Genomic DNA, 14,621 nt, shown 5'->3' on the forward strand with positions numbered 1-14,621 from the left:
CTACATAAAGCCCTGAGCAACCTGGTCTGACCTCATAGCTGACCCTGCTTTGAGCAGGAGGTTGGACCAGAGACCTCCTGAGGGCCCTTCCAACTTGAATTATCCTTTGATCCTATACCTTGTTCTGATAAGAGATGAGGGTTTGTTTATCTGGGAGCCTCTTATGTCCCCAGTGCTTTCAGCTAGATCCAAGGGAGCTACATTCCATATTTTTTATATATATATATATATATATATATACACACACACACACACACACACACACAGCCTACAGCCTACTGTTTCTCTTCTTTCCTCTATACCTTTCAGATCATGCATGTTTATACTGAAACAGTATTGCTTAAAGTTTTATGTGAAAAGGACTGTCTAAGGTTAGTGCCCTATGATTCCTTTTCACTTGGTTTATGAAGGTAAAAATAAAGTTGGTACAATCAGTGCAACAATTAACTGCTAGAACCAACTATTAAAGGAAGTGAAGGATCCTCCATGTCTTACTCCTTTCAGATCAAGACTGTTTTTTGGGTTTTTTTTTGTTTTTTCTCTCTTTCTTGGAAGACATGTTTTCATTAGACACAAATTATAAGACTCAATACAGAGTAACTGGGCAAAATTCTATGGTGTATATCATCAAACGAAAATTCACTCAAGATAACCTGATGGTGCCTTCTGGCCTTAAGATCTATTAAAAGCAGGTAAAGAAATCCAACTGTACTACATTGCACTGGATGAAAACCCTTTGGATGTACACTACCTCTAAATTAAAAAAAAGAAAAAATAAAAAGCTAAATACCTTTTTGTGCACTTTATGATCAACAGAACAAAAGATTCCAACAAAAATCTAAAGTGACTGTGACATAGACATACTGTATTAGACAAATTGCCAAGAAACTAGCATAGAAGACAAAATTTAAAAAAAGAAAATCACATTTGGTAATGACCTGCAATTTGGTTTATTCAGGCCTTTACACCACTCATTAAATCATAGTACTTGTGATGCACCGCTAGAAGGGCAGCCAGGATTCTTTCGGATCCCGGGGTTAGCTGCACTGAACTCGAGAGAGCATCACTTGTCCAGTGTGAGAATTTGTTAGAGCTAAGCGGTTATAACGAAGCTAAAGGAATAGCAAAGCCAGAACTGTAACAGGACTGAAACTATATCTACATAGCAGAGCGCTACAGTTCAGTCACGGGTGCCCGGTACAGCGACCGCTCGCGCCCTTTCCTTGAGGGCCACCCCTCCGGGCTAGTTTTCCCCGGCTTCTCCTCACCACGCCGTTGGCATCAGGGGCGTCCCGCTGACGGGCGGGCGCTCGGGTCCGCAGGCCAGCTGACGGTGGGGCCGAGCGCACGCAAACGTATGCGGCTTGCTCCCTTTTATAGCCGGTCAGAACCATGCCAGCCCCCAGCTATGCCAAAGCCGTACGGCTCTAGGCAATAGCAGTGCGCGCATCCCCAGGTGACCTCGTGCTCAGCCCGCAGCACTGCTCCGTTGGCAACGATGCGCCCATGAACGGGTCGTTCTGCGGGGAATGGCTCCACAGCGCCGAGATGTTTGTGGTGTGGGTCTGCGGTGTCACTCCGCCTTCGTCTGGACTTGTCAATCACGGGGTCGTTGGAGGGTGCGCCCCCAGGCCGCAGCGACCCCGCAGTGTGGTGGCGCCGGCCGTGGCGCACCCGGCGTTCGTTAACGCCTGGGGAGACTGGGGTCTTCGCTGGGCTGTGCCATCCTGGAGTCCCACCCTTGCCTGTGTGGCGCCTGTCAGTATTGCAGCCAGAAATTACTTTCATCCTCAGGACCCTACATAACAACCCTAATTGCTTGTTCCTTTATTTCTCTTCTGTCTCTTTTCTGCCACTTACAATGACAGTGATACAATACTCCCTTAATGTCCCAGATACACAAAATAACTTTCTAATCCCACAACACTGTGCTCCTGTCCCTTTCTTATTAGAATCTTAATGTCAATGTGAATGTAGCATCCCTCACATGGTACAAGAAGTGCATGCTGCACGAGAGCTGCCTAAGGAAGGTCCTTTCCTGAAGCTCCCCCCCCATGTCTTTAGCTTGTAACCTGAGGAGCACAGAGTTTCCTCATTAAATGAGCCTAAATCATAAAACTGAATGTGATCTACTCTACCTTAAGAAGTTCAGGCCCTCAGATACTTACTAAAATTCACTTATTTCATAGGCACTAACCCCTATCTGCCAAGTGCCTTCTCTACCACATTGCATAAGGGGAAAGAAAGAACTGCCCAGAAAAATCCTACAAAGCCTCCCTCTAGGTCATTCTATGAATTTTAGCTGTGTTTTAAAGACCGTAAGCTTGTCACAGCAGAAACAATGTTTTACTGGTGACCTGTAAAGGCCAAATACATTGTTATTGCTTAAATAAATAATAATAGAGATGCATGCAATGGCTATATTGTCACCACAGGATTGGGGAAACAAATAGAAACGTATGCTTGTTTCCATCCCCTACTTATGTCATCTGGATGTGCCACAGAGCTAAATGCTCCATAAATTGGACCCAAACCACCTACAAAAATAAAATGCATCAAGTTAATGGTTTTTCCAGTGTGACTGGTGATCATCTTGAGAACAGAGGTGTGAGACAACTGCTGATAAGCAAGGAGCTCAGTATGAACAAGGAGCATGCTTCTGCCACTTTTACAAAGGTAACATCACACACAATAAAATGACTCCTGAGAACAGCATTTTGTAGCCCATTTTCAGAAAAATGTTACTGATTTGGGGTTCATCAAGTTTTGGTGGCTTGACTTCAGAAACCTTTGGCATGATTTTCTAAGGTACAAGGCACCTGCAGCTCTCACAGGGTATTTAGCATTTGAGTCTTCAGTATTGCTCACAATTAGACCTTAAAGGACATATGTCCCTGGACATTTGTGATGGTCACATATGTACTGAGATTTTTCAAAATTATCTAACCTGCAGTTAGGAAATCCATCTGTATGTATATAAGGCTGAAAAACCTCAAAAATTAAATTGAAAATTAGAGGATGTGCTTGAAAACGTTGGTCTTTTCAGGTACCAAATAATACACCTTATCCCATAGTCTAGCATGTTTCTTCCACTCAGACATGCTTTGAGCCTTTTCTATTCCAAGCAAATAATACTGTTAAACACACTGATGGTATGTTCTTACTATGAAAATCATATTTGATTTTGCTCACTCTAATTCAAAACAAGTATAGCAGTAATATAAGAACTAAAGGAGGGACAGAGTGATAGCATGCTTAGTAGGACTTCCTTCCAAACAGAGAATCAATAGATAAAGACTCTGGAGAGAAGTGGGGGGTATTTATTTGGCCTACTGAAGTCAATGACAAAGTACTTCCTAGGCAGGATTTTACCCATGACAAGTAAGAGGGAACCATGTAGAGGTAAAATATTAATGCTAAGCCTAGGGAAAGCATCCTGTTTATTTGGCTCTCATAATACTACAATAGAGAGGAGTTGAAAGGCAAAGCATTTAAAAGCAATAGCAGGAAAGGATTGTATACAGATAGCAAGCCTATATGGAACCCATTGCCACATGTTAAAATTGAAATCAATAGTTTAGCAAGATTATGGAAGGATTTAATAACTGATATTGATAATATGGCATCCTCTTAATTAAAAAAAAAAGTCCAAAAAACACACAAAAAAAAATCATTGTGTCACCAGCCATGAAAGTGATAGCAATTATAGGCTTCCCCTTTGGGCTGATTAGTCAGTGACAGCTTTTCATGTATGTTCATCTAATTCACCTAACAGTAGCCTCTGTTAGAGGCAGAGGCAGGGGCAGGACAGATCTGATCCACATTGACAGTTTGTCATTTGATCTGCAGTTTTCACTCACATTTTGGCTTTTCTTCATTAATAAAGTAACCAAAGAAAGGAGACCAGCAGAGATAGAGACTTTTTATTCACTTCTAACAGCAAAAGGCACTGGGGAGATCAGCCTTAGCCCTGAGAACAGTCCACTCATAAAAGAAATGTCACTTGATGTCACCTGGCACCATTATGGTTTCCCTCTAAAAATAAAACAGATTATCTTATGGTGGTGAGTATTTGCAGATGCTCACACTGATAAGTCTGTACCTCTTATCTTCATATTCTCTGCTTGATGTCTATGTAAAACTCCAGCATCAAATATTTAAAAGAGAATCATCTTTTTTCCAATCAAGGAATTTACTATTCCACACATGCTAAAGGAGACTCAGAACCAGAATAAGAAACAAAGCCAGGCATAAATGCTGTACTTTTATCTGCCATGGCATGGAGCTGTCAATGTCAGCATATAAGTTACTCAACAGATGGCCACCAAAATGCATGCTAAATAAACATTTCTTGACTCTTACATACAGCAGGAGCCTAATTTGATCTTTTCTTTAGTTAGTGTTCTGAATAACTCTTACCCAGTCTTTCTTTTCTATTCTATGCAGACATATTAAAGGTACCTTTATGAAAAAGGCAGCTAACCCTTTGGTTCAGGAAAATTCTTTATATGAAGTTCCAAGCTTAAATTATTGTTGCAAGTCAGTCTCAAGAATAGTTACTCCCAACTTAAAGTGTTTCATACCTATACAGGCATCATGGCACCTACAGGAAGAGGACCCATGAGACATTCAATTCTTTGTATTCCTGCTGGTGGCAAGAAACCCAGGAAAGGTGAAGGCCACAACCAGAAGTGGGGTAGCAACCACAGAAGTTTGAGAACTTTTACCCTTAAGAAGTTCAGAGAACCAGATTTCACTAGTTACCATCCTACTTACACATCTACTGCAGTATCTTCACTAATAGCAGTGCAATTCTAGCTCCTGCCATTTCCCCTTCATATTTATCTTCCAGAAAAATCATTGCATTTTCCAACTTCTGGGACTGCCCTCCTACAGCTGATAAGCCATTCCATCATCAATTTTCTTTAAAATCTACTGTCAGGGCCCTGAGTGTGCTAATAGGCCTTAATGGTCCTGATCAGCCTCACCTGGGGCCTCCACCCACCTCTTCTGCCCATGGGCCTAGGAATGCTATTTCAGCTCAGGCTTGGAGCCCTAGTCCTTGTCTGAGCTATTTTGTTAGAAGGCTTGTTTTTAAGTCTTGTCTCTGATTTAGTCTCTTGGATGGACCTTAGACCTATGTTGTAGCTTTGTCTCCTGCTGTTTTGGGTGTAAATTGCAGGGTTTAAGTAGCAGGGGGCTGCAGTGGTGCCCTGTGTGGGAAGAGGCCGTGAACTACCCTGGGCTGGTCACAGCTGGTTCCAGCCAGCTCTAAAACTGATGTAACACTTGCTATGTCTCCTGCTCCTCTTGACTGGGCTCCCTGGATGGACTTTGACCCTAACTTATTGCCTTGCCTTTTCTGGGACTATAAATGGAACTTATCACTGCCCCTGTTCCATCTACCCTTTTCAGATACTGTGGGACTGTGACCTGGTTGCTGAGGGCATTGCTTGTGCTGTGGTCACCCACAGCTCCTGGCTTCTTTTCCCTCATGGAGCTGCCCTGCTCTCTGATGTCCAGTATCTTCAACTCCATACCAGTCTTGTAGCACATTGGAATGCCTTTTCTACTTTACAAACAACAACTGTAGGACTGTATTTGGTGTAAGCTTGCCATAGAGGTAAAGCTCTCCTGAGAGCATATTCCACAGTAAACTCCCTTTTTGTGTCTGGGCCGTTTGGTTGAGAACTGGATGAACTAATAGTTATGATATAAACATTCATGGCAGATGCAGGGCAGTCAGAAGAATGAAGGTATCCATTTGGGCTGGATTCTGGGATAGAGGGCATAAAAAAGGTGTGTGTGTGTGTGTATGTGACTGTTTAAACAACATGTCAACAAAATTGAGAGAAAGTTTAGAGTGGCCAAGAGACATGAAAAGAATAGAGAATTTGGTCAGTGTGTTCCAGCGCAAACAGTAATGGCACTGAAGTCTATGAGTTAACACTAGATGTTGTGGAAACAACAAAGGCATACATCAGTTGTCAGGTTGGAGCTAGCATACAAAGCACAGTGATCAGTTTGTGTCATTCATCTGGGGCTAAACCTTAGTTCCACTTACTTCATCTGACCAAAATAATATTTAATTTAGGGATTAAATCTCTATCTTTCTTGGAGGGTTATCCTTCTTCTAACTTGCCTTCATCAAGGAAAAAGAGCTAGTATTTCCTTAGAGAAAGTTTCACCAAATATAAAAGGGATGCCACCTAAAAGTCTACTGGATGCAGTAGGCTACTGAACCATCATATAAAATTCTAGTAGAAATGCAATTCTTTATTAAACTATATTGAATAGGTAAGGAAAACAGGGTGAGATGCCAAGGGGGAAGGAAGTATGGGTTGGATACTGCTGCTGTTTCATTCTTAAACTCCTAAAAAGGGCTTTCAGACACTGCCAACTCCTCTAGATAGCAGAGGGAGAGTATTTTAAGATCTGTGCTACAAAAAAAAAGCCTAAATGTAAAAATATGGCAAAGCAAGACCATCTTAGAATTTACCACATTAGAGGAGTAATTCCCTCTCACAGGACCAACAAAGTGTCTTCATGCTACAATGCTTTTTAATGGGACACAGCATGGTCACAACACTTAGCATATGCTTGAAGGACTTAGAGCTAAGCCTGATTGGACACAAACTATGATGGTGACTAAAGATGCCAAACTGTATGACTGACTTAATCCCCAAAGCCATTTCATGGGAAATCAGGAGGAGCAGTCAGAGCAGCAGCAAGGACAGGCTGAGAGAAAGATATGGTTTTTTTTTTTGGGGGGGGGAAGAGGAGGGAAAAGATACCTGCTTATAATACCTGATTAAATAACTCAATTGAACTCTTATTAACAAGAAAACCAAGCTCTCTGACCAAACTTGAGCAAAAACAATTGCACATTAAAATTTCAGAGCTGTTGTGGCTCCCAGTAGAGCTGGTGGGTATTTCTTAATGAGCTAATACCTAAGCCTTTCAACATAAACATTCAAGAAAGCCAAATTTATGGTGAGGGAACCTATGAATCTCCCAGGAAAACTTTAATTGGCACCAAGGACCAAAAAAACACTGTGACAATCAGAGCACCTGATTTGCTGCAATCAAGAAAGTAAAATAAATCAGAATATCTACTTTTCTCCGGACTTGGGATCAAGTAGACAGGAAGGAAAACCTTTCAGCCTGAGCAAGCTCTTCTGGGATTTGAATGTTAGACAACTTTATTACACCCAACTAATTATGAACACCAGGCATGAACAAAATTAGTCTCTGCAGAAGAAACTGAATCTGATCACAGGGTTTGTCATACCTCCATCAAGTCACAGAAGGTGGGACTCAGGTGGGGGGTGTATCCATTTGCAGGATAGTGGCCTTGGGCAGGGGTGGCCTCCGGGATTATATCTTCTTACATTTTGTAGAGCACCAGGCAGAAAAGGTCCTCTCCCCCGTTCTTGATTGAGGCCTTCTTACAAAGTCCCAATACAATTAAAGAATTCAAAAGCTATGCATGTTATGATGTCAAACATGGTCAACTTAGCTGTGCTAGTCCCTTATCACTTACCACCAGGATCATTGCTTGAAGGGTGCAATCAGTAGAAAAAAATATTTCAGCTTGTGTTGACCTGGAAAAAATAAGGAAGGGGAAAAAAAAAGGGCATTCTAATGCCATTCTAAGGTTTAAATTCTGCACTCTGTCAGTTAAGAGGAAAAAGTGTGCTCCAGTGAGAACCTACAGTCATGAACTTTCCTACCTTGGTTTAAAAATTAAATATACATCTATAGGCCAGCTTTTGCATTGTGATTACTGTTGCTGTTCTGTTGCTGGAAAGAAAGGCAAAGAGGAAAACAACCCTCCTTCCAGGCCTGAGGACAACAAACAGAAAAGAGAAAAAGTAATTGGGAACAGCCCAAGGTTGGTGCAAGTAGAACACTTTGAAAATAAGAGACCTTAAATTTGAGTTTTAGCCAGACACTGGATTTGGGGATCCATGCATATCCCTACTGATTAGGTTTTTTGTTGTGTTTTTGGCTTTTTCTCTCCCCAAAACCTTTTTTTTTCATGGAAACAGACACCAGACTAATGAAAACAAGGAACAGGTTTATAATAACTGGTATTTAAAGAAAACCCACATTCACTTACCTATTTTTGCAAAAGGTACTAGTTGAACAGGAAACTCTGCCTTTATGTTCCAGCTGCCTACAGAAATGTAAAATATTTTTAGGGCTGCAGGAAAATGACTAGGCCGTTGGCTAGACCCTGGCCTGAAGTTCAACTAACTGTACAGGACATGGAAAACTACTGGATGTGACATGAGAAATTGCTGGATGTGACAGATAGCAGTGCAAAAAGCTGACAAAAGTTACAGGCAGTGCTGTAAGGGATGGCTGGATGGCATAGATGGTTAAGGAGAAATGAGGTGAGAAATGGCCAGACTTCACAGATACCTGATGGGGAGCATTCGGGGCCTTTTGGGGAGTGGAACCCTGCAAGGCCACCAGTGCCTGGACAACAGTATCAGTAATAGCATATCAGGCCAAGAGTGCCTAGGGACTGATATCAGAAATACCAAATTTGGATATGGATATTAGATGGACTTAGAGGCTATGCTGATATTTAAGGGATCCATGAATATGGGTGTGAATCTGGGGAGCGAGGGTGCGTGCGTTTTCACTAGTGAACCTACAACTGGAGAGGAGGAACAAGACTTGATTAGCTGTACTTATGCTTTATGAGAGTTCTGTTAGTGTTTTATGAGGATGCTGCTAAAGGCACTGCTCTGTCTATGGTAGTCTGTGTGGCCAGCTGTGTTAGTGTCCTCTGTGTGCGTGTGTGTGTGTGTGTGTGTGTGTGTGTGTGTGCGCGCGCCTCTATGGAATAAACGCTCAGCCTCGCTACTTGCCAAACCTGCAAATAGGAACAGCATCCATCAGACTGGGACAGAAAGACCTCCTGAGTCTTAAGAGTGCACCTGGCTGGGCTTCAGCAGCTGGGAAGGAGGAATCCCTGAGTCCTGGAGTCTGCTAGATTTGATGGCTCCCATAACATCCTTAACAATGAAGATGCATACTGAGAAACAAACAGTTCCTGTAACTTAGAAATCTTCAATTTTACAAAAGTTCTAGGTGTGAAAATTTTATATTCATTGTATATTCAGAATGTAAGAAGTTTGGGTTTCTTGGTAATCTTAGTGCATCTCAGTCCTGGAAAGCATGATCCGATATCTCAAGATAATACATAATGAAGAAAATAAACAAACTAATTTATAGATGGGATGACTGACTACATAACTAATTGTATTCACTCCCACTAAAACCTAGGGACAGAAACATTCCCCCCTCCCAAAAGAACAAAGATGTTTATTTTATTGCTTAATCACTTGAATTCTAGTTAGGGACTGAAATTACACTTCAATTTCAAGGTATCTTTTAATAGCTGTTACTTGTCTTATATCTCTCTTTGAGGATGTTCCTATGGAATTTGGACAAGCTCTTATGTTACCTGTTTAGAGCAGAGCACCTTTGGGTCTCTCTACAAGAGGCACTCTTGTCACTATAGTAAAAAGGATTTTTGTGGAATTCATCACACAAGGCTGTATTTATTGAGCTAAATTATCTCTTTATTAGGAAAGCACCAACACAACATTCTTCAAAATTACTGGAATTGTATTTGCCTCAGGCTTATGACTTGCAACCCAAAGACATTGTGCAAAGAAAGCAAAGATTAAGTACACTTTAGGGAAAAGGTGATAATCCACATTGATAACGTAGAAGATCAATTTGATGAAAGAAGCCATTCATTACACTATATAGATTGCAATATTCAAAAGCATTTTTCAACCCATTGTTTTTAATCAAGAAGAAAAAAGTTTAGCAGTTTACAGTAGACATAAATTTGATACAATTCAAAAAGCATTTTTCTGAAGATCATCAAGCATAAAGTGGAAAAATGTATATAGGACAAGGTGGGGTAAAGGCTAACTACTGTACATTTATAAGCTATTTAAACAAAGTTGCGTATATGTACCACAGTGTAAAAAAACAATAGAGAAGCAATAAAAACCTTGAAAACTGCCTGATAAAAAATAAATAACCAATGGCTTTTAATGGCTTCTCCTGGTAATTAATGCTACAAAAGACATTTTTTGTCTTTCTGATGACACTGAAAACATCAAATGATAAAACTAGGCACAATAAAACCATTACCAAGTGAAACCCAACCCATAGAAATATACTATCAATGCACATTTTTCCATCAAAAGCTTTTTTGTTGGTTTTGGGAATCTTTTAAAAAATCTTTGAGGCCCATTTGGTCACAATGTGTTACATTTTTTCTTTTTTACACCATGATATCATATGTTTGTCTGGCATTATCCTAAAGCTAGTTTATAGAGGATGAGAATATAGAAATAACCCAATGTCTATTTGACAAAATGAAATCATTGGTTGTAAAATGAGAAAAGGGAGAAGGGAAGGGGATGGGGTCAGTTCTGCCAAGAAAATAAACTCTATGGATTACTCATCATCACTTCCGCTTGCTTCTGATTGGTCCTAGAGGTAAGAGACAAGAAAAGTCAGAAATTCTTTGCCAGCTATTCTATGGATTTTGTTAAAGAAAAAAAAAGACAATTAAATTGACAAATCAAGATAGCCATAAGAAAGGTAATATGTTATTTACTATTTCCCTTTCATGACATTTCATTCCAATTCAATTGCTGTGGGCCTCTTTAGAGAAGAACAGGCCATTTCCAAAAGTCTCAGTGAACAAAACTTACATTTTCATCTTGATCCTCATCACTATCATCATCACTCACGACAGGCTTGGCTTTTACTCGGCTTTGCCTCTTCTTGCCTTTGCCTTTGTCCCGACTTTTTTCATCCTTCTTATTCAGCTTGATTTTGACTTTCATTGATTTTGCTATAAAAAGTGGAAAAGTGTATGTGAATATAATGGCTGCCTTTATTGTGTACCCGTTGCCTACTAAATAAAGTAAAATAGCTATTGAACACCACCTCTCAATTTTTAAACAATCATCTGTGTTCATGCAAATTCTCCCCTTATAGTTACCTGAAAAGATCCTCTTTCTGTTCTTTATCTGGATTGGGGAACAATTAAGTAGAGGTATTTGATTTTATTTGTGTTCTTGATAGTTGTAGCACTAATTTACGTTAAACTATCAAGAAAAATCTAGAGTTGACCAGGTGCATCCTCCTTTCACTTTTAGAATGCATGGTGCCTACAGATAGCATTTAGTTCTGCAACTACACTCAGGGAACCTTGTGCGAGAAGATGCATGTTAAGAAATAAAGTATTTTTTTCTTGCCTGCACATAGAAAAATGTCTATCTTCAGTAGGAACAGGCAATTCTGTTTTTTTAACTACACAAATTCCATGTGGAGGTGGCTGACAATTTCTGAGCAGACAGTGTACTGAAAAGAACACAAGTGCAAAAATTCCAGGGTATCCACTCATTTCCAGATGAACTGCTGAAGTTGCATGCTCTGCACAGCTGCTTGGCATACTTGTAGAGCAGCTCAAGGCAAAGTACTCTAGGTTCTGTATCCAGACAGAGTCTCAAAGTGCAATTCTAGCTAGTTAGAAAGTATAGGGTAGAAGTACTTAGGTGGCAGAAAGTAGAATGAAGGGATCTCTCCTTTTCCACAGTATGTTTCCAAGTCTGCAGGGACTTCGGGCTCAGAGGTTATGTGAGAAGACACCTACTGGGGAAACTTTAATTGGTCAGGGGAGCTGAAAGATAATATGTAGATCAGGCTCTTTATATAGGCATTTTTTGACAGCTGTGTTGTGAACTTACTGGCAATTCTGTGGAATGGCAGAGATGCAGCAGATTAAAATTCAAATTGGAAATAAAAGACATACATACATTTTCACCAATGGAGGTAATAAATTTAACAAGAGATGAGAGCATCACTTCTTAAAAGAGATGCTCCAGCTTAACCTGCAGCATGCCCTGGATCCCAGTTGAATTTTTGGTGCAGCCCATAATGAATGTCATCTCCTGCTTGCCAAACAATCTGAGTTCCGTTCTTCTCTTGTTTCACTGAGGTAACATTTTCTGGTTCTTAACCACATGATAATTTTTATATATGTTACATAATATCAGAAAGGTTGCTCACCTGTGGATTAAGGATGTCTCTAGTTTTTTCCAGGCACTTACTTATATTTACAAGTGACATGAACAGGAAAAGAAGGGTCCATAAATACTCATGGTCAGTCAGATAAGAATAAGTCAGATCTGTTTCCATCTGAGCAGTGCTTAAAAGCACCTCTTTTAAGAGGATACTGTGTTCTGTTTCCGGCCTATGAATACTTGAAGTCTTCAGCACAATTCTAAGAAATATAGCCAGAACAGAGTAGCCAAGAGACTTGAGCTGAATACCAGCCAAAACAGCAAACTTTATAAGAAACTACTTCCACGAGTGGAAAATGGAAGCCTACAACCAGCCTCAGTGCACAAATGGAAAAATCAATTACCCCCTCTCCCCCAAATGTACTTCCTTCTCAGCATTCAGCAGGGAACTTACACTCCTCCTCCTCCTCCTCCTCCTCCTCCTCCTCCTCCTCCTCCTCCTCATTGCTTTCATCCTCGCTCTCTTCCTTGGCAATCTTCTGTCGCGCACTTTTGAACACAGACTGGAGAACAATGGAATCCTCATAGATCTACAGTATGAAAGAAAATCTATGTCAGAACTGCGAGCCAAGCATCATCAAAAATTCAGAGCATGAAACTTGATTTCCTATGCAAACCCACAGAACATGTAGCCTTTTTATTACTAGTAACAATGCTTGTTGCATGAATTTTACAAAAAATGCCAACATTAATTTTTCATGCACTAGATGAAGAATCCTGCCAACAATGAGCCACAAAAATACAACTCTTAAAATGTATCACATTTAAAACATCCACTTAGAGAAAGAGTCCATCCTGGAATGCAATCATTTTTCTTTCATTATTATTTTTATTACCATTGGAACTATGATATGTTTTAATTAGTTCATAACAGCCTTGAAAAATGGCCAAAGTGATAGTCTTCTGTAGTAAACAATGAAAATTTGAATTACAGTCTAACAATTATTTGATAATGAAAAAATGGCTAACCCCAGTGTTAATTACACCTGGTTGTTTCAAAATCCAAAGTGGCTAAAAAAGAAAATAATTTATCTGAAGCAGCTTATTCCTTCCTTCCTCTCAGATTCAAAAAGACTGAAAATCAATGCTTATCCAAAAATCATACTTAATTAATATTTTGGAGCTTGCTAAGTATCTTTGGTACCATCAACTTTAGTATAAACCTTGTTGGAAGAACATCTATGAAATAGAGGACTAATGTAACAGAATTATGTAACAGAAATAACAAGATGAGGGGAGAGCAGTGGATGTTGTCTCCCTGGACTTCAGCAAGGCTTTTGACACTGTCTCCCATCACATCCTCATAGGTAAACTCAGGAAGTGTGGGTTGGATGAATGGACAGTGAGGTGGATTGAGAACTGGCTGGATGGCAGAGCTCAGAGGGTTGTGGTCAGTGGCACAGAACCAAGTTGGAGGCCTGTAGCTAGTGGTGTCCCCCCCGGGGTCAGTCCTGGGTCCAGTCTTGTTCAATATATTCATCAATGACCTGGAGGAAGGGACAGAGTGCACCCTCAGCAAGTCTGCTGATGATACTAAACTGGGAGGAGTGGCTGACACACCAGAAGGCTGTGCTGCCATTCAGAGGGACCTGGAGAGGCTGGAGAGCTGGGCGGAGAGGAACCTCATGAAGTTCCACAAAGGCAAGTGCAAGGTCCTGCACCTGGGGAGGAACAACCCCATGCACCAGTACAGGCTGGGGGCTGACCTGCTGGAAAGCAGCTCTGCAGAGAAGGACCTGGGAGTGCTGGTGGACAACAAGTTAAGCATGAGCCAGCAGTGTGCCCTTGTGGCCAAGAAGGCCAATGGTATCCTGGGGTGCATTAGGCAGAGTGTTGCCAGCAGGTCGAGGGAGGCAATCCTTCCCCTCTACTCAGCCCTGTTGAGGTTGCATCTTTTGATAAAAATCAGTGATATAGCCTTTTTAACATTCCAGTCTTCCCATCAGCTTTCAGGACCAAGTAGGCTGAATTTGTGTTCATAATGAACAATTATAATCCTGTTTGTTCACCCAGATTCCTAAGACTGGTGCAAAGGAAAGCAAAGAATGTATTCTCTTCATGTTCTGTAGTTCTCAGATGTATTTTGTTCTAATCATCTTGGTTTTGTTCAACACCAGGGATCTTGTTTCCCCCTTTTCACATAACCCTTTTGTTTCTTTAATACCTTTCTGACTAGACTAGTGTGTCTGTCCCATCCAAGATTCAGCTCTTACCCTTTTGTAACTAAATCTCAAAGAATCCACAGCATATATTTCAACTTTCTCATCTGTCTTCCAGGTTTTTATACTCTTTTCTTTTGTGGTACTGTTTACCTCTTCTATCTTGAATTCATAAGACTAAGTGCATCCTTGTGTGTAAACCAGGCAAAATCCTGAATTTTACCTCCCTCCAAGATAAGAGATTTGAAGAATTTACAATGACTGCTTTCATAGGGTTCATCATTATTTCCATCTCTCAAATTGGACATTGATCTTTCAAGAAGAAAAAAAT

At 40.6% G+C, this 14,621-nt stretch overlaps 1 protein-coding gene across 11 annotated transcripts in view; it reads right to left on the reverse strand.

The window, feature by feature from the left end:
* Window positions 1–9,580: 9,580 nt before the first annotated feature.
* LOC104149846 (probable global transcription activator SNF2L2) overlaps window positions 9,581–14,621 on the reverse strand; it is a 138,754-nt gene continuing 133,713 nt past the window's right edge. For all 11 annotated transcript variants that reach the window (XM_068924612.1, XM_068924621.1, XM_068924615.1 and 8 more), the window contains 3 exons: window positions 12,526–12,661; window positions 10,755–10,897; window positions 9,581–10,530 (listed from right to left, as the gene is read on the reverse strand). In XM_068924612.1, coding sequence (XP_068780713.1) covers window positions 10,495–10,530; window positions 10,755–10,897; window positions 12,526–12,661 — 315 coding nt within the window. In that variant the 3' untranslated portion in view covers window positions 9,581–10,494. The remainder of the gene's footprint in view (window positions 10,531–10,754; window positions 10,898–12,525; window positions 12,662–14,621) is intronic.

The sequence above is a fragment of the Struthio camelus genome, chromosome W (genome assembly GCF_040807025.1).
Source record: "Struthio camelus isolate bStrCam1 chromosome W, bStrCam1.hap1, whole genome shotgun sequence".
In the NCBI taxonomy this organism is placed as follows: domain Eukaryota; kingdom Metazoa; phylum Chordata; class Aves; order Struthioniformes; family Struthionidae; genus Struthio; species Struthio camelus.